Source organism: Eptatretus burgeri, chromosome 12, assembly GCF_056783735.1.
Source record: "Eptatretus burgeri isolate ZD-2024b chromosome 12, Ebu_testis_v1, whole genome shotgun sequence".
Lineage (NCBI taxonomy): Eukaryota > Metazoa > Chordata > Myxini > Myxiniformes > Myxinidae > Eptatretus > Eptatretus burgeri.
The window spans coordinates 44,266,224-44,285,915 of NC_140972.1; the positions used below are offsets into that span (position 1 = coordinate 44,266,224).

The 19,692-nt window shown below is 41.3% G+C and overlaps 2 protein-coding genes across 2 annotated transcripts in view; one reads left to right on the top strand and one right to left on the bottom strand.

The window, feature by feature from the left end:
* The window catches only part of HERC1 (HECT and RLD domain containing E3 ubiquitin protein ligase family member 1), a 964,782-nt gene that overhangs the window by 838,049 nt on the left and 107,041 nt on the right, over positions 1-19,692 (top strand). The window lies entirely within an intron of this gene.
* The window catches only part of OCLN (occludin), a 57,135-nt gene continuing 43,166 nt past the window's right edge, over positions 5,724-19,692 (bottom strand). The window contains exons 5-8 of the mRNA XM_085850294.1: positions 18,598-18,798; positions 15,174-15,345; positions 6,222-6,263; positions 5,724-6,050 (exon numbers count right to left, since the gene is read on the bottom strand). Of these exons, the coding sequence (XP_085706420.1) occupies positions 5,955-6,050; positions 6,222-6,263; positions 15,174-15,345; positions 18,598-18,798 (511 nt within the window). The 3' untranslated portion in view covers positions 5,724-5,954. The remainder of the gene's footprint in view (positions 6,051-6,221; positions 6,264-15,173; positions 15,346-18,597; positions 18,799-19,692) is intronic.

A 19,692-nucleotide genomic window follows, 5' to 3' on the forward strand; every position in this document is an offset into this window, starting at 1 on the left:
CAAATAAACACGATTGTACACCGAGGTGAACAAAGGGTAAGCCTCAAGCCTCAAGGATAGGCCTCAAGCACCCAGTCAGACAAGTTCGACGAAATCTCACAAAGATAGCACGATTTTTGAAACAAAACCGAATTAGGAACACACAGTAACATGTCGGTGGGAAAATTAACAGTTAAAACAGGAAAGATAACGACCGGAAACTTAACTTTGAGATCGTCAGCAGGGAGCCCCCAAGGAGATCTTCCAATGCTCCAAACCCAGAACAGGAAGTGACATCAACCTTCTGTTGATGTTATCACATCCTCTGCAGCTCTTTTGGCTGCTCCAGATGCGGCATCTGATGAATCACTCATGATGATAACATTGAGAAACCGAATTACCACTGAATTGGTGGTGAAAAACTAATTCAGAATAGCCACCATTTGCAACTAAGCCAGTGCGGCCAGTCCCGCAATGTACGGCTGGGCGATATGCGCCATCTGGTGGGATACAGAACAAACAACTTGCCCGTCATTTCTGGCCATGAAGCCAACTTTCAATGGACTGGTGATGGGTATACCCAGTCAGAGAGGGACAGGTACCAGCACAAGAGAGAGCAAAATCAAGCGAGTTTCGCACTACCATGAGGAAGAAGTCTACAAGGCATGAGATTTGGATAAAAATTTGAAAATTTGATAAAATTTATTTTTGTTTCGTGGAAAAATGAAAAATCCCAGAATTTGTCAATTCTTCCTGGAACATGCAAAATCCCGGAATTCCGACAAAAATCCCGGAGACTGGTAACGTTGTTCCCATATGAAGGGAGGGGCACTTCGCACTTCCCTTGATTGCTGCACGAGTCTCTACTTCTAACACTAAAACAACACAACAACACTAAGATCAGAGCTAATTACAATATACTGGTACGTGCCCATAAAAAAAAACATTTTAATAAATAAATATTCAAACCGCGAGCAATAAACAACAACCACACAGGCCGTTTCTTCGCTCTCGCGTGCCCGTACGTGCGTTGCCCGGAAGTTCGCATATCGCAGTTATGATTATTCGCAATTTAATTTTAATTGCAATTATTCAATTAGCGCCAACGTATTTTACCTTTTCGGAATGTCGTCGCAAGGAAAAACAAAAAAAAGAAGAGAAGAGAGGAAAAAAAAATTCACTTCCTGGTGCGGAGCACACCAGCTCACTCTGATGTTACCGAAATGTATGCACCGTCTCATATGAAAACGATTATAACTTGGGGGCATAGTGTTAATCAAAAATGTGCATAAGAAATCGAGAAAATATTAGAATACACGAAGTCATCATTATCCGGAAACCAGTACGTTGTAACACGTAATGGGGAGTGCGGCTGAGCTTCCCTTCCCCCATGGGCCATGCCCACGTAACAATGTGTCTCGTCATTGGTTGGTAAATAAATGGCCATAACTTGGGAACCACTTGTCCGATTAATATAAAACCTTGAAAAGGCACATCCTCAGGTCCCCAGCAATACACCTGGCAAGTTTCAATCAGATCGGACCAGTGGTTGTCGAGAAACAGCAGACACACACACACACACACACACACACACACACACACACACACACACACACACACACACACACACACACACACACATACACACACACACACACACACACACTGCTGGAATTATAGATAGATGTGGCTACAGCGATGATGCACGGTCCTTTTAGAGCATTAATGGATACACTTGGATAAGCATTGCAGGTTGAGAGATTTAACTTGAAAGCAGAAATTATCAGAAATAAAGGCAAGTCCCAAAGCTCTGAACGTTGAGTGAACCCTCACATGCAATAGCTATGTACAACACGACTATATTTATTGCGAGGAAAATCAGGTGTTGAAAGATCATTTGTCCACTGGCCCTTCCTCTGTCATTTCCTCATATCACTACACCTGGTGCACAATTAAGCAAACAACAGCAGTGTTGCGCAAGCAAGCAGTTTGCTATCGCTTTCCAAACCAGCCGTTCCGTATCAACCACTTAAGTTGAGAGGTGCTGCATTTCGTTAGTAAAAATGGCCGCCATAGTCGGATTCAAAACTACACGACAACCAATGGGATGTTCAGAGACATTCCGATTCTACTAGTTATGGATACTCCTAATATTATTGAAATGTACAATTCATCCTGTTAATTCTTCAAGATCTACAAAAATGCAAAACCCCTCCACCTCCTCCCCAAAATGCACACAATGCATTTGGTTTGGCATAGGTCCATAGGTTTGGCAGGGCCTCCTCCTTCTGACTTCTCATTTATTTATCTTTCTTTCCCTCTTCCTCGTACTCCTCAGCCACTTTCATCCAACAGTTTCATCCAACAAGTTATGAGCCCTTGCGTTTGACCATTTTACTACCGGAGTCAAATTTTTTTCTATGTCCAATTTTTGGGGTTTTCCCCCGATGACCAAAAGTTGGAGCGATACCCCTGGGTGCTCACCTGGTCGAATAATGATACCGAGTCGGCAGTCAATATGAGAGAGAATCAGCAAAATGTACCAACAAACCAATGTTGTAGCAAATACATATTTTGGCGCAACCCCCACCCTTACCGTAAACCCCCTAAAACCCCGAACACTTTTAAATAGCATGAACAAACTTTGGTAGATCACGGGTGATGAAGGCTGTTCTCAAGTTTCATCAAAATTGTGTGTGTAGTTTCAGAGAAGAAAGTAAATACATACTTTTTGAGGGAGGCACCCACTAGACCTCAATTTTTTTTCATGACATGAAAAAAACTTTGGTACATCATAGGTGATGAAGGTTATAGTCAAGTTTCATCAAAATTGTGTGTGGTTTCAGAGAAGAAAACAAACACCTATTTGGGGGGCAACCACCCCCCCCCCCCAATCCTGTAGGAATTTTCAGTCCCTGTGTTAAAATTACACACAGAGAAACTGTTCCATATAAAGGGAGGGTGCTTTGCATTTCACTTGATTGCTGCAGGAGTCTCTGCTTCTGGCAACACCGTCGCTGTTGCATATCGCACAAGAACAGAACTCTAGCAAATAACTATAATAATGAGCAAAAAAGCAAAAGCTATGGCACATAGGTGGAATTTGTTTTGAAAGCCATTAATTAGACATATTGTCCGATATATATTCCAAGTTTCAGCTCGTTTCAACGTATAGCCTTTGAGAGATGGACAGGCGGACGGACTGACTTCAAGGGTTTTCGTTAAAAACTCAAAAATGCGGAAATGGACGTTGCTGAAATTTTGAATACATCACCTCAACGTACAAAGGATTTACTTATCAAATTTGGAGCCAATTTCATCCAGTCGAAGCTGATTAAAGAATTTTCAGTCCTGTGTTAAAGTTGCACACAGAGAAACCATCCCATATGAAGGGAGAGGTGCTTCACTTGATACTCTACTTTTCTTTTCGCCATACTTTACTTTTGTTCCCTTCTCAAGCTTTTCTTATTGTATTCTTCTTCTTCCCTGTTTGAATGATGGCCACGTGTCCTTAGTGTAAATAAGATTGTAGAAGAAAGAATACGTATAATGGTTAAATCTGCTCTTCTGTGCCTTTTGCTTTCTTGCTTATAAATACTTGCTTTTAAATGATTGCTTGCTTGTGTGTGGAAATAAATAATTGTTTATTGTTATTTCCAATCTGTCTCGGTTGTCTTTTCCCTCATTGGTCTAACAGTGTGCAAGTATAGTTCGATGGGAAGTTGTACCTCACCTGATTTGCTCTGTTGTACCCCATCCGGTGCTGCACCGATCTGTTATGCTCGGCAGATCACCACCAGGCCGGCTGCCGGAGGTTATGTTACCCTGCCAGTAAGGAAGCGTAACCCTGCTCGGCCAGTAGTCTAGGTCAAGCGTTTACGGCTGTGTAAGAACTACAGCCCGTTTGACCGTGAAGTTATCTGTGGTCGGCGTCCTCAGGACCGGGTGTTCGGGAGAAACTTGAGTGCTTCCCCTTGTGGCAAGCCCCGAACCCTGGATCTGCAACAATGTATGTGTCGATGGTGTATTAATGTATTATTATTAATGTATTAATGATCCACAACAATGTATTGCCACAATGTTGATACATGTGCAGGCACCTCAACAGGGCTTAAAATCACTGATTAACAAATAAATATATACAGTTAAAAGATGTGGTTCATGTGGGTTTGATGATCAACAAGAAGTGATACTATCACACAGAAGCACCTTCATCTGCAACATTTCAGCTCTTTCATGAGACTACGACTAAAACTAATACTACGACTATCATAAAAGACCCAATTATTCCAACCTTCTTGCGAGGGGTCGGCCAGGGAGTTTTTTGGGCCAAGTCGCTCATGCGTTGAGTAGGCACCCCTGGACAAATTCCAAATTCCTGCCCTAAATGACAGGAAGAACTGCGTCAGCTGCACAACCGCAGCCCTTAGAAAATGGTGCACACCTGTGGGCCAAACTCTTAACAGATTCCTGCTCCGATATACATATGAAGGAATATATACATACATACATACAGTACATAGACAGTGCAGTAAAGTCTCATTAAGAAGAGTTTATAAGCCAAGCTGTGCTGAAAGAATAGCAAAACGATTTGAAATATATATTGGTTTTATTAATTTTGTTATTTTGAAAGATTTGTCAAACATTGTTCTTCTTGGTGAATTATCCGTCAAATCTACTTACTGTATAATTAAAATACTGAGGAACAAAAGTTTGCAATTCAATCATTTGACTTCCTGCTGCTTTTACTCCACTCTTCCCATTTTCAGCTCTCTTCCAGCTGGATCTTCCACAATGTTTGTCATCAAACATCGTCTTCGGCTCTCTTTTTCAGCAGTCACACTCCCAGCAAATATTATGTGAAAAAAGTTCTCTTGGAGAACCATAAAATGTACTAAAGGATGCAATCCGTTGACATTTTAGCAGCAACCAAGTGAAGATGAAATGCAAAGCAAAATCTCAGCTCAAAGCTTCGGTTCAATCTACTGTATATGGAGTCACCATAGACCCTTACAAGCACGATGAGCTGATCAATTCCAATCAATATGTTGTCTTGCAGATATAAGAACCAGATTGAAAGGATTGTGCTTCAGCATAGATAAAATAAAACATTCAGTGTGTTGCCAACAGGCATCAAAGCAGTCATCATCCCATAGGCCACAGATAGTTAGATGGCAGCCAGAAATACTGTTCGACAATAATATCAAACAGGCCTGTATAAAGCACTCGAGCATGCAAAACTGCATGCCATGAAGGGCAGCATTCCAAGTTATAGTAAGAAAGACCGAAGGAAGTACAGCATCCGAAAATCAAATTGACAGATAGAGCTTGCAACGTCAGGCATGAATGATGACAACTTAAGCTGTGCCATATGTGGTACAAAGTCTCCAGAAGTCTTTACAATATCCAATCTTGACTTCTATAATTTTTTACGCTTTATTGAATAAAAAAAAAAACAGCATGATAAACCATTTAGATATATCTGTACAAATTAGAATTCCATAAACATCCAAAGGCCACCTACGATCGATGAAACATTTACAATGGAAGCAGCTGGTGTGAGCACAAGATCTTCTGATACATCTCATCAAACCTGCACAATATTTCCTGGATTAAAAAAGAAAATTAAGTATCGGAGGTACCAGAAGAAACAAAAATGTTTATAAACATAATCCGTAAAGTATGAATGCAGACGATCGCTCAAGATACAGCAAAGTCTAAAAGTGACGTATTTACAGTGCATGTAATTTAAGAAAAAAAAAAAAAAAAACGTATCAGATTGTTTTACAACCACGCAAGAATGGAACGTGGAGCGATAAAACACACGGTGCAATGCAACACATAAAGCATTAGGAAGAAAGAAACGAAGGAGAAAATAGAAGAGAGATTTATTACCCCGGTGATGATGAAAATCATTACAAAGGCAAGTTTTATTGCTTTTAAGTAAGGCAACAACCGAGGCACGTTGCTGTTTCCTATGCACGGTCGTAGTCATTCACCATTTGCTTGATATGAGACGCTTTCCTTTTAAGCTCCTTTGCATTCTGCTTTTTATCCTGGAAATGTCTTTTCTGCAATAACAGTAAAACACCGACGAGTCAGGCCGTGTGCCCATAACCTCCGTCAAAATGGGTTCGATTCAAATTTGTTGCATCGTCAGATTTTGATTTGAAGATAGATCTGCGCACACACATGTAAGTTACAGAATTTCCTTTACTGAAAAGGAAACGCCGTTTACGTACCCTTTTTGCATCTTTCAGCTCGTTGTATTCCTCAGCAACAGCCTGGAAGGTCAGGCAAGGTGGAGAACATGCAAAGCACACATTAGAAAAATAATAGCGACAATAAACATCTCACACTGGCTGGTGATGCACGAAAATCTTGTGGCATCAAATGCCAATTACAAAGACAATTCAGGAGTCATAGCAAGCTCAACGCAAGAACACCGGACAAGGTCGTGCAATTTCGTTTGCACAGCTTATTTGCAGAGCACTGAATGTAAATAAAACTTATGTGGGCATTAAAAGGCCTGCAAAAACTGCATTCGTTTGTGCACTTCAAAAAGCAAGAATTTCACTGGCAACGATGTCGCAATTTCCTTCGGATTTAGCACATTGGGAGTAAATTTTAATGTTCATCTCTTCTATAAATGTGTTTTCTCGCTAAAATGATTATTTATCAACCTGTTGGAAAAACAATCCCTTCAACAAAACAATTAGAACTACAACGACACTCTGTTGAGCACATACCTCCACCAGGCTGAACAGTTTAAGTTTTGTATCCCACTCTGGTATGGATGCAGATCCGGCCTTTCGTCCTCGTCACACACCAAAGCGGCTCATTCTTGTCACCGACCCACCTCATCCACCAAGTTTTGTAATAATCCGTCCACATGTTTTGGAAATATTGTGCTATATACATCGTTTTTTTGGCCTCATCTTTCAATGATGAATAGAGACATTGGAAAATATAAAAAAAATTCTCGGATCTGGTTCCGGTTTTGGATCTTCACCAAAATCGAATCAATTCGTCCTTTTCACACACCCAACCAGCCTGTCCACCACACTTCATCAGAAAACGTCCATACCTTTTTGAGATATCCTGCTCACAGACAGACAAACAGAGACAGACAGAGAGGAAAAACATAACCTCTGTCCACCTTCAGTGGAGGAGGTAACAAGACTGACCATTTAACAGTGCAGACTCTTACATACAATATATATATATATATATATATATATATATATATATATATATATATATATATATATATATATATATATATATATATATATATATATATATTACAGTAGATCTGTGGGTGGACACTGACACACAGACCGATTACAATTGCCTGTCCCAATGGGTAAAGTTAATTATCGTTCCTCTGTTGTCAGCTGGTCACACTTCCACAACCTTCAAAACATTCGTTTTTATCCCTCACAGAATAGAGTTTTCTGCAAACTACACTGCACAGCACATGGGGAAAAATTGGAGTGGTTGGGGGAAAGAGGGAAATTGTATCTGGAATGGCACATTAATCGAAAGCACCTGGACACCATCATCAGCGAGTCAAGATTAAGTTATGAACATGCTACTAATGAATGCTTGTAATTACAACTTTCCATTTGAAACCATACATAATGACTCCTTTTCCAATTAAAGGAAAACATTTTTTTTATGAAATAAAAGCATCAGCAATTGTAAATACATTAAACTTTCAATGGAAAAGTGACAAAGTGAAACAACCAATCATTAAGGGCGTCCAAATCTGTAAGCCAAGAGTATGTCAAGTCAAACATCACATGTTCAATCATCACTTTTTTCAAAGCCGTGAAAATCACTACCAATGGCGACACCTTGTGGCCTCAGACAGCTACACATTTTAATCGAGGGTTTAATTCTGAATGCTGTGAATACAGAGTGTTTTACTTGATTTGGTGTCGAGATACTAACCCACAATGTTTGAGATCGTGCAAAAAAAGAGAACAAAGGTACTAACTCTGTCCGATATCAAATCTGGATTGCTGGAATGATAACCAAGAGATGTGCACATTCAACTTGGAGCTGGCTGACCTGTGAGAGGGGTGTGTGTGTGTGTGTGTGTGTGTGTGTGTGTGTGTGTGTGTGTGTGTGTGTGTGTGTGTGTGTGTGTGTGTGTGTGTGTGTGTGTGTGTGTGTGTGTGTGGTCAGTCGGGAGGAAGAGGCAGTTCGTGCGAGCCGAAGAAATGGTTGGTGGTGAGCAGGAGGGGCGGTTGGTGGTGAGCCGGAGGGGCGGGTGGTGGTGGGCCGGTGGGGCGGTTGGTGGTGAGCCGGAGGGGCGGTTGGTGGTGAGCCGGAGGGGCGGTTGGTGGTGAGCCGGAGGGGCGGTTGGTGGTGAGCCGGAGGGGCGGTTGGTGGTGAGCCGGAGGGGCGGTTGGTGGTGAGCTGAAGACGTGCTTTTACCCCCAAACAATAATTTAGGTACGCTGGAGCGAGGTGCGCCACATTCCAACCACAGCGATTAAGGGAAAAATGAGGGATTTCATTTTTGAACACAGGGATGGGAACATGATAAAGGAAGTCTGATTCAAATGAAGAGTGAGATAGATGACAGAAACAAACTCAAAGACACTGCTTCACCAGACAAATGAGGCCTCAACACCTATCTTAGAATAAATCCTTCAGACAACAGATTCACACAGAGAACAAAGGATGCAAGAGGGAGAGAGAAAGAAGATGGGGGGGGGGAGAGGAGTGCGGCCTTTCCTGTTTTGCGACACCAGAGGATGGTGTGCCTTGAGGCGCGTCGGGTCAGGCCAGAGGCGTGATCATCGTCATCGACAAAGTCCATCTCTGCATACAATTTTATACAATGATCTACATTCTAAATCGACAACGTATCCCAAACATGGAATTGTGCACGTCCATAAAAAAACAAAAGTCAAATACTACATCTCAAATTTGCCTGGAAGCCTCCATCTTTCTGTAATTGGATACACCTTGTGAATGATGGATCTCACTGATTGTGTGGTTACACAAATGAGGTAATCGGCCACACTTTTCCTCCAGATACGCTGTATGTCATGTCTGGTATCAAATAGTAATGTACACCGTTTGTTGTTGCAACCGATACATTGCAAGATAGTTTTGCCTATTTGAAGGTAGGTACGTTCAGAGTGATTTGCAAAATGCCGAGTTTAAGGGCTAATGCTTAAATTGAAGAGATCACAATCATCTGGAAACCCAGCTTCAGTTATTTCCTCACCTCCATCACTTCCCTCATACACTGTACTCCCCTCGATAGACGTTTCCGTTTAGCATCTGCCGATAATGGTATTGCTCCTCCGAGGTCCTGGTTGCATTTCCACTATCATCCATCAATCGTTTCACTACCAACTTCCTGTTTTCTTGAAAAGCAAAGCTTGCTTGTTCTAGCAGCTGATAACATTTTTTACAATAATTCGCTTTCTTACACAGGGCTGCAGCATAGCCAAGTAATCAAAAATGCAAATAGTCATGGCTACTCTTGACCAGGAGCAACCTCGACTGCTAATCCAACGCCTCTTCAGCAAGTGAACAAGCTGAACTATCACCACGACGCATCATCATCATGTACCATACCCTATGCGGAGTATTGGTGCTGCTAAAGCAATTACTAAGCTACAATCGTGGATAGTTCACCATTCTGATTCAGGAAGTCATGGTAGGAAGTTTGAATTTGTTCAAAGTGCCGGCGATAGCTCGCCTACTCTTCACGAAGGACACCATGGGATCTTCAACGTCAACAACTAATGCCGGCAGATGGAACGCCAGTTTGACGTCCATCTAAGGGATGGCACACAAATTGATGAATTACCCTGCCTGTGACACATCAGGATGACAGTTTATAGCTGGTTCGCGATTCAAACCCAGACTAAAGGCCCGGTCACACCTTGACGTTTTAGCCAGCGATGGCAACGTGTTAAGATTTATGTAAAACGCTGGCTTACGTTGAACTTTTGAAGTTTTTTTTTAAAGATTCAGACGTATTCATAGCGACTTGGTCTTGTGTATAACGCATTGGTAACAACACAGAACGTTTCGTTGTGTTATAGATAACTTATACCAACGAATGCTGAACCTGTTGTCGGCCTACACAACCGATGCCCAACGATAGTCTAACTCAGGCATAGCGTGTTGCACGCATCGCCGACGATGTCGTGACGTAGCCTATTAAAAGGCTGACGCACAACGATTCAGATCATAACTGCCGTAGAAATGGAAGGGTCAAAATCGCGGTCACACCTTGGCGATCTTGCCAGCGTATGCTGACATAACAAAAAGTGTGTCTAAAACGTTGGGGCACGTCGAATACGGTATGGGTAAGTTTGGTATGCGCGAGTAGAATGCTAAATACGCTATCATAAGTCGTAGAAAGTAGAGTACGTCAAGAAATTTTGAACATGTTCAAAATTTTACGACGTACTCGGCGTATGACACACGTTCTGCATGCGATGGGGATAAGTTTTACACACGATATGCGGACGCTTACACACATCCACAAACGCTACTTATAAGCTACTCATAAGTCGAAACACGTTGCGGTAATGTCTTTTTTACGCGAAACTTATTTCTAACTTGTGTTTGACGTGCTTTGAACCAATTCTTTACGTAGCCCCAACACACATTGACGTATGTAGACGTATTCCAATGACGTCTTCCGGTCGACAAAAAAATAAATGAACGTGTTTCTAGGTTACAACTGCCATATAAAGACGTGTTCCCAGCGGTTTTGGGAATTGGTATATAAAAATGGTGTTCATAAAAGGGGAACCCAACAGTGTTTTCGAGTCCTTTTTGAGTCGATGTCCATGTCAGCAGTAACAGTATCAGTATCAGTATTACTATTAGTATTAGTATTAGTAGTAGTTTGTTCATGTTGGCAGTAGTAGGTGAGTGTGAGGGGGAGGGTGTGGGTTATGATGGATCCTCCTTGCGTCCGCGTGTCCACGGGTAGGTTCATAGGCTGCCACTCAACGATTTAAATGGCTGCATCTCCACTATTGAAAGTAGACGCTTGCGCTCAACAATTCGATTTTTTTTACACTCAACGACTTTTAAACGGTACCACTCAGCTAGTTTCATTGTTTACAATGAACGATTTAAATTGCTGTCACTCGCCTTTGTTTTTTTTTTTGTTTTTTTTTTGACGCTGGGGTTTTGAAATTTGAAGCGTTTCTTCTGAACGTGTTAAAACACTCAAACTCGACTATTTTAAATAGACGCTGCCGATGGACAATTGGAATCATAGCCAAGCTAGACATCGAAGTGTGAACATCCTCGTCATGCCGAAGAAAAGTTTGAAGAATGCTGCAAATAAGTGTCCTGGCCGTGGCCGTGGACGCTGACACAAGGACGATCCATTATACCGACGTCTTTCAGCCTATGGGTAACTTAAAAGTAACGTCTGTCTACGTGTGGCAACGATCGCGTAACGTGCCAACAACACGTTAATCATAGGTAGGAAATAAGTTTCGGGTACTCTAAACACTACCTCGGCATGTCTCAACTTATGATTAACTTACAAGTAGCATGTGTTGACGTCTGTCAACGATCGCAGACCGTGCCTACAACTTGTGGCCAGCGTAGCGGAATGTGTGAGTCATACGCCGGCATACGTCGTGAAATTTCAAGCATGAAAAAATTTGAGGACAACCGAAAAGTACAACGTTTAAAGCCAACGTACAACGGCGTATGGCAACGTACTACGACGTATGCCAGCGTGCTCTCAATGTTATCAAAACTTACCCATAACGTATTCAACATATGCCAGCGTTTTAGAAAAAAAATTCAAAAATCGGCATACGTTGGCTAAAACGTCAAGGTGTGACCGGGCCTTAAGCTGCTTCGAAGCGAGTGTGCATACCTCTTGGCCATCCTGCCAGCCCCCACACCAAATAAGATCAGTAAACATAGTACAACCCGAGGGATTTCCATTTCCATCCTCTTCCAGCTTGTCATGTACAAGCTGACCGAGCTGTGAAGAATCATCATCATCATCATCATCCACCTGCTCCTCAATCCTCCCTCACTTCTCCCAATTTTTTATTTTTATTCTAACCACCCACTCTACCCCATGGATAAATGAGTAACAAAAAGATGGTCCCTCATTTCAAGTAACCCTGATCGTATATCTTTGCTAAGTCTCCCCCCCCCTCCGATCCCTCTGTCTCTTAACCCGTCCCCCCCGGAGAGTGCTAAATCATGATAACCCTGCTAACCACTTTTCCAGCTATAATTTTAGAACTAAAAAGAAAATTGATCACATAATCACGTTTTGAATTTTAAACAAAAATACAATACTATGATGAGCCTTACAAAAAAAAAAAATTAAAACATCAGACAACTCGAAAGCCACTTGGTCGAGCGCATACAGGACCTCCACCAGGCTGAACTGTTTACGTTTTGTATCCCACTGATGAGCCAGATCTGGATCCGGACCGGAACCAAAATCGAATAGACTTGTTCTTGTCATTTAACCAACTCATCCAACTTGTTTCATCTGAATCCGTTAATAACTTTTTGAAACATCATGCTATATATCGTGTTTGGTGGCATCTCTCAATGGTGAAGAATCACTTTAAAAATTATCGGGTCTGGATCCAGATCTGGATCCTCACCAAAATCTAATCATTTCGTACTTCTCACACATCCAAACTGTACACAAAATTTCGTCCGCATTCGTGAATAACTTTGTGAGATGCCCTGTTCACAGACAGACAAACAGACAGGGGTGAAAACATAACCTTTGACTACCTTTGGTAGCAGAGGTAATAAAAGCAAAAAAGATAATTGTTGCCGAGGACTGTAAAATAAAATGTAGGAAAAATATTTGTGATTCACCAAATCTGCACTTTCAAACAGCCCCCACCTTAGTGACAACTTCCTCCTCCTCCTCCCACACCCACCCCCTCGCCCTCTCCCTGACCCTCCCCCACCCACTTTCATGATTACAATAGGACGGCTTATGGAGGAGATGGTAATCAAGTAAAAGACCAAATACAACACTGGAGCCATTTGGAGGAACATAACTAGATAAAGATTGTCATCAGGAGGAAGATGGATGGGATTCGGGTTTCAGCTGCTACTGCTCTACCCTCAAACACATCCGGGCACAGCCAAGTCCGCCTTATTGAAAAACAATTTGAAAGAGTTCACCTCCCATGTAGACTCAAACAAAAAGAAAGGAAAAAAAAAAGGAGAAAAAGAAAGAAATAAAGAATAAAAAAAAGAAAACAAATTATTTATAGTGAACTACCTGTTCTGCTCATCTGGCTCTTTTGTGATGCACTTCAGTTTTGAGGGAATATATATATATATATATATATATATATATATATATATATATATATATATATATATATATATATATATATATAATTTTATTATGACACAAAATCCAAAGCAACAGGAACTTGTTTATAAAAAAAAAACAATCAAACAAACAATTGATTATGATGATGTCGAAAAATACTCACATGACCTCATCAAACTATTCGCCAAATAAATCCTCTCTAACATGATGGAATGCAGCCTCTTAGCATGAACCACAAAATCATCCTTTTCCAAACAAATTCTTACAAATCTGATGAGCTGAGATGAAAAAAAACATGACGACCTATTGTAATTGGTACCTTGCTAGACATAAAGGTATAGAAGTCTGTCTGTCTGTCTGTCTCTATCTCTATCATATCATACTCTCCAAAGAGTGTCAGGGCCACTGAAGCAGATTCCTGAGCAAGGGTTGTACTGGGTGGTTTGTCATTGCCTTCCCAGCAGTAGTTATGGTTGGAATTTGGAATTTGGCTATGGTGCTGGCGATAGCTCACCTACTTTTCGCGAAGGACACCATGGGATCTTTAACATCGACCAACTAATGTCGGCAGACAGAACGCACATTTAACGTCCATCCGAGGCACAACACACATTGATGAATCATCTTGCCGGTGAAACACCAGGATGACAGTTTCTAGCTTGGTCGGGATTCAAACCCAGGCAAGACAGCTTAGAGGTGAGTGTACGTACGTCTCGGCTATCCTGCTAGCCCTCATACACAAGGCTACTGGGAAACTAAAATAGTCATCTTTATGATACACACTTGTACTAAAACCATTCCATCCAACTCTAAACTACCACATCCACATATGCAGCTACATTTTCATCACTGCTATGCTTTTCTGCTATCAGGCTAAATCCAATGAAACAGCTTATCAAATAACATGTAGTTAACCACACAAACATCTATATAATGACATATTGGAGATAATATTTTAGCTGAGCCGAACCTCTTCTCCTTTATCGGCTTCTGCATAAATCAAAACTCACATTAAACAAGGAAAATGTTCGCAAATAGGGGGCTGCAGTTCCCAACCATCGGGAATACCCTTTATTTGTTGAAAATTATCCCTCAAAAAGACTCCAAATAAAATTGACAGCATCAATAAACTGCTCTTGGTCAAAATAATGAAAACCCATATATTGTTTCCTTGAAAAGAATGATCTATCAAATCAAATACATAAAAACTTATTAAAAGAGCTAAAAACCGTATCAATTACACCGAATAGTGCATCCCTATTTTGTGGGAGGGAAGACAATAAGCCAGTTTTTGTGCGTGAGGGAAAATGGATGTCAAACAACAAGGAGCTGATACGCTCGGTCCCCCACCTTTTGAGTGGAATGAGGAATAGATCTGTGTAATATAAAAGCTGAATCTTGAAGTTTTTGAAATATCACATACACAAGTCAAGTTACCAAAATGGTTTGCTTGACAACAGAATTCACTCAAACAGAGCGGTGATCTAATCAGGTTGAGATGATGTTGTGAGGATTCGATATCTGCAATATGAAAGCTAAATTTTGAACGCTTTTTTGAAATCTGGCATACACAAAAGTAAGTGGATGGATGATCGGTCGATTGGTCAGTCGGATGGAGCTTATTTAAATATCTCTGTCTCCGGCCTTGTCGGAGGGACGGGGACAAAAATCCCATGGTATATTCCAAAAGTTGTTTGTGAATGTTAAGTGCAATGGAAGGATGAAGTCACAAGAAGGACAGTATGCATTGAGATGAATGTAATCATCCAATTGGCCTCTTGCAGCATCTTGGTTCCCTTATTTTTGTTGCACATCATCCAAAGAGGGATGGAGAAGGGTAATCAAAGATTTAACTCACCTGGTAATCAGCACTATCCTCAGGGAGCGTGTCCAACTGTTTGTCAAGGTCAGCAAGCCTGCGTGTGACGTTATCGAGATCAGCCTGCATTTTCTTGTACTCAACCATTATGTTCTCAAACTCGCGCTTGTATGACAGTCGCTGGGCATCCGTTCTTATTGGTGGAAAGGCACTATGCGAGGAAGAAAAAGCAGCAGCAACTTAAAAAAAAAATTTGAATGAAATAGAAGAAATATAAGTATGAAGGTAAGTCAATGGTAATCATGTCTGTCGTCCATGATGAGAGCTGCAGGCAATACCTCTCACTTATTTATCACAGTTGTTTGCAGCTTTGTTTTTATGGGTATCAAGGAGTTTCCCTGGATATAAACAAAATGTGCAATACATTGCCAATCCGCTAGTTCGGAATGCATAACATCAAGACCCACGATGCGACGGCATGACACTGGACCAGAAAAACAACATTATACGACAAAATCTGACTGATCGTGGATGGCAACAGCAAAAGATTACGTGTGTATAAATGTGACCAGCTGAGGCTGTTTGGGAACTGCTATCGAACTTTGTGAGTTCACTTTTGGCTGTGACAGTGTGACAATTTGGGTGCAATCGGAACCCAGTGAGCATTCTCCCTTTCTTTGCTTCATATTTAAGCATTTTCTTTCTTCCTTTTTCTTAGCTTGTTACAAGTAATCAATACTATATTGTACATATTCAACTCAAATACTTTGCTTTTCGACAGAATTCAGCATACAAACACTCTTTACGGTATCGGTTCTGCCGAGGGTTGCAATCCTGGGTGGGTCAACACTCTGACAAATAATACTTGACAGAGTACAGTCGTTTGTTTGAGGTGTTAATGATAACTCACCTCCTCTTCATGAAATAAACCACATTGATGCATCACACTGCCTGTGAAACACCAGGTTTACCAATTTATAGCAAAATCGAAATTAGACTACAAGCTCGAGAGCTAGAAGGTGGGGGTGAATAACTCAGTGCTATCTTGTCAACCTATAGATCAATACAATGCACTGGACGTCACTTTGTTGTCGGTGTGTGTGTGTGTGTGTGTCCTCCACAACTCCCAAACCATGAAACCTATCAGCCTGAAACTTTGCATGGATACCAAGGGAACTCCAAGGAAGTGCACGAGTGAACATTGGAAGTTTGGGTTTATTAAAACACCCCTTTTGAAGATAATTAGTGGACTTGTTTCATCATATCCCTTATCAGGCACATCCTGGGCCACCTCTCTCTCCATTGCTGGTGTCTTAATCCACCATTTTTGTTCAGCCTGCTCAACAATGCCTTAAGTAAGTTGGAACAGGCCACAATGGTTTATGAATGATAAAGCACTCAAAATGTTTTAGTTTTTTTTCACTTTCCTCACTCATGTCACCAAATTCCTCGGCTACATTCCTATGAATCACGATAAATCACTTAACTCTTCTATGTGCTGTAGTTTTCAAATTAGGAGCTTAGAGTGATTTCATGCATCATATGATGCAATTTTCCATGATCTACTCTCACAGGTTAATTAAAGTAGATAATGGAAACATAATTTGAGTTTGGAGGATCGGATCACGTGGACTAAATAACTCCAAAATCTGGAGTGAAATCTCAAAATGTTAAGAAGCTGGTAGTTTAGCTTTTTGCACGTATGTGCTATTACCAATCACTTCCTATCGCTTGCCAAGCCAGTCCTCCCTTATCAACCATTTAATTGGAGTGATTGCTTCAGTGCTTAAGCCACTTGCCGAGCACCCTGCAGTTGATAATGCTACAGTTAGTCTCCCAATCGGGATTTACAGTCGGAAGTTGCTTCAAGGTAAAAGTACATATGGGTGGAAGTGGATCTGTAAAGGGGCTTCTCCACTGGTGTGTGTGTATGTGTGTGTGTGTGTGTGTGTGTGTGTGTGTGTGTGTGTGTGTGTGTGTGTGTGTGTGTGTGCGTGTGTGCGTGTGTGCATGCATGCTTGGTTACGAGCGCCATGGTGGCATAGTTTCATCCCGTATCTTATGATGATGATGATAGTTAGTGGACTTTTTTAACCTCAGCAACGTACGAATGATCACATTTTCCTTTGTCCTCGTCACTATTTCCAAAGCAATTGGTTATTTTATATGACTCAGGTGTGCTTTGGAAAGGTTATACGGTTTCTCTTTGTGAGTTCCAAAGCAAAAAATATTTGATAACAACCATTTTCCGAGCCCTTTGCCGGATTGGCGTGTTTTCTAAATTACTGAGCCAATTTTTTCCACCCGTCACATGACGGTTGCCAGCTGTTTATAAACATTAATGTTCATGCACATCTCCTTGAAACAATTATAATGAGATGTTGTTTTCATAATTTGTTTTTTGAAATTCCCCCAAAACAAGGGTGAAAGCTAGTCTAGGTTTTTGGGTTGTATACAGTACATACAGTAGTCAGTAATCACACCGACTCCAATCTGATGATTCCTGAAGAATTGGCAATGTCGGCCAAGCACTAATACAGTGTGTGTGTGCGTGCGCGTGTGCGTGTGCGTGTGTGTGTGTGTGTGCGTGTGTGTGTGTGTGTGTGTGTGTGTGTGTGTGTGTGTGTGTGTGTGTGTGTGTGTGTGTGTGTGTGTGTGTGTGTGTGTGTGTCATAAAGCATAACATTTTCTCTCTGCCAACTCTGATATCTCTGTCTCTATCTCTGCCTATCTCTCTCCCCATTCCTCACTCCACCCCCTCCTAATACAGTGCAGCACCCTCCCACACATCCCTCTCTCTCCCCCCCCTCTTTTCCTTCCTTCTCTTAATATTCCCATCAGTGAAGCGACAGGTGGTAGCTGCACGTGGAGAATATGATAGCAGTCTTCACGAAAGCTCGTGTCGGTTTGTGTCAAAGGGTTATTTAAACAATGGATTGTATCAATTGCCAAACTGATATGAGTATGATGACCGCAGTGGGAAGCTAAGTACAGCTAATGTTGAGCTTTCAATTGTCGTCAGAATAAAATGGGCTTTCATCATTATATCAAGAACAATCAGCGCTGTTCTGACTAAAGGCTAATGGTCAAAACGTCATCCGCACCTATATTCCAAAGTGGTTAACATTGAGTTGTTTAAACAGGTTAACTCTTAACTACTTAATTGCTTTCAAATGATAAAATCACTGTGTAGCAAAAATATAGTAATCTGGTAAGAATTGTATCAAGTTTACAAAGAACATCATATCAAAAAGCTCGATAAACAGTAGAACAAAACCTTTGATGGGCCTTTCAGAGATGATTCATTATCCCTGTTGGTGTGCATGATAAGGTAAAAATAAATACTGTACTCTTTAATGGTCATTATAAACCCAGCAACAATTTCACACAATGATTAATTTACATGAACACTACTGCACCCAGTACTCTGAGTGCTATTACTGATGATAGTACAAGATACTACCTTTCCAGATCCTCATCATCATCCAACTCATCACAGGAATCGGCATCTGTCGTATAGTCGGAGTCATTAGGACCATGTGAATCGTTTCTTGGACTCCGCTTGCGGCGAGGACGATGACGAGGTGGAAGCTTTTGGACCTCCTCATAACTGTTTTTCACGGGCAGGTCATTGACAATCATTGGCAGAGGTTGTGAAACTGGCCTAGAAGCAATGGAAGCAATTATACATCAATTATTCAAAATGCCTGGAGTAATCCCAAGGACACAGCAAACAGCCAGTAGACCAAATAAAAATATTAACAAGAAAGTGCAACCAAGCATGGATTAAAAAAAATAGGACCACTGGACCTGTAGCATTATCTGGGCCCTGTCCTAATGTTGGAACCCAAATTTGGTTGCATTCTGAACAGTGGGTCTGGAGAAGAAGATTTTTTGAGGAATCTACACAACCGCCATTTTGACAAACTTCCGGTCAAGTGATCGGCATGACCTCCGCAATTTAACATCAGCACCCTGCCCTTATGGTGGAACTCAAATTTGGCAGCATTCTGACTGGTGTGTCTGGAGAAGAAGACTTTTTTAAAGGAATTTACGTGACTTTTCCAAAAATTGACGAAAGCAGCCATTTTTACACACTTCTGGTAATGTGATCGGAATGGCCTCCACAAGCTAACATGCCTACGCTGGCATAATGTTGGAACCCAAATTTGGCAGCATTCTGACTGGTGTGTCTGGAGAAAAAGATTTTTTAAAGGAATTTACGTGACTTTTCAAAAATTGACGAAAGCAGCCATTTTCACACACTTCTGGTAATGTGATCGGAATGGCCTCCACAAACTAACATCCCTACGCTGGCATAATGTTGGAACCCAAATTTGGTAGCATTCTGACTGGTGGGTCTGGAGAAGAAGTTTTTTGAAGAAATAGTAAAGTCGGTCATGGTCATGTCATCAAAAGTAATATGGCTGCCAACCATGTGACCTATGATATCATGTGTGTGGACCTTTTGTTTCTCATGGACAGGCGGTCATAGTGTAATGTTTCACCTCGATCTTTTCAGCCACTTCAGAGAAGATTTTTGAAGGTTTTTTTATTA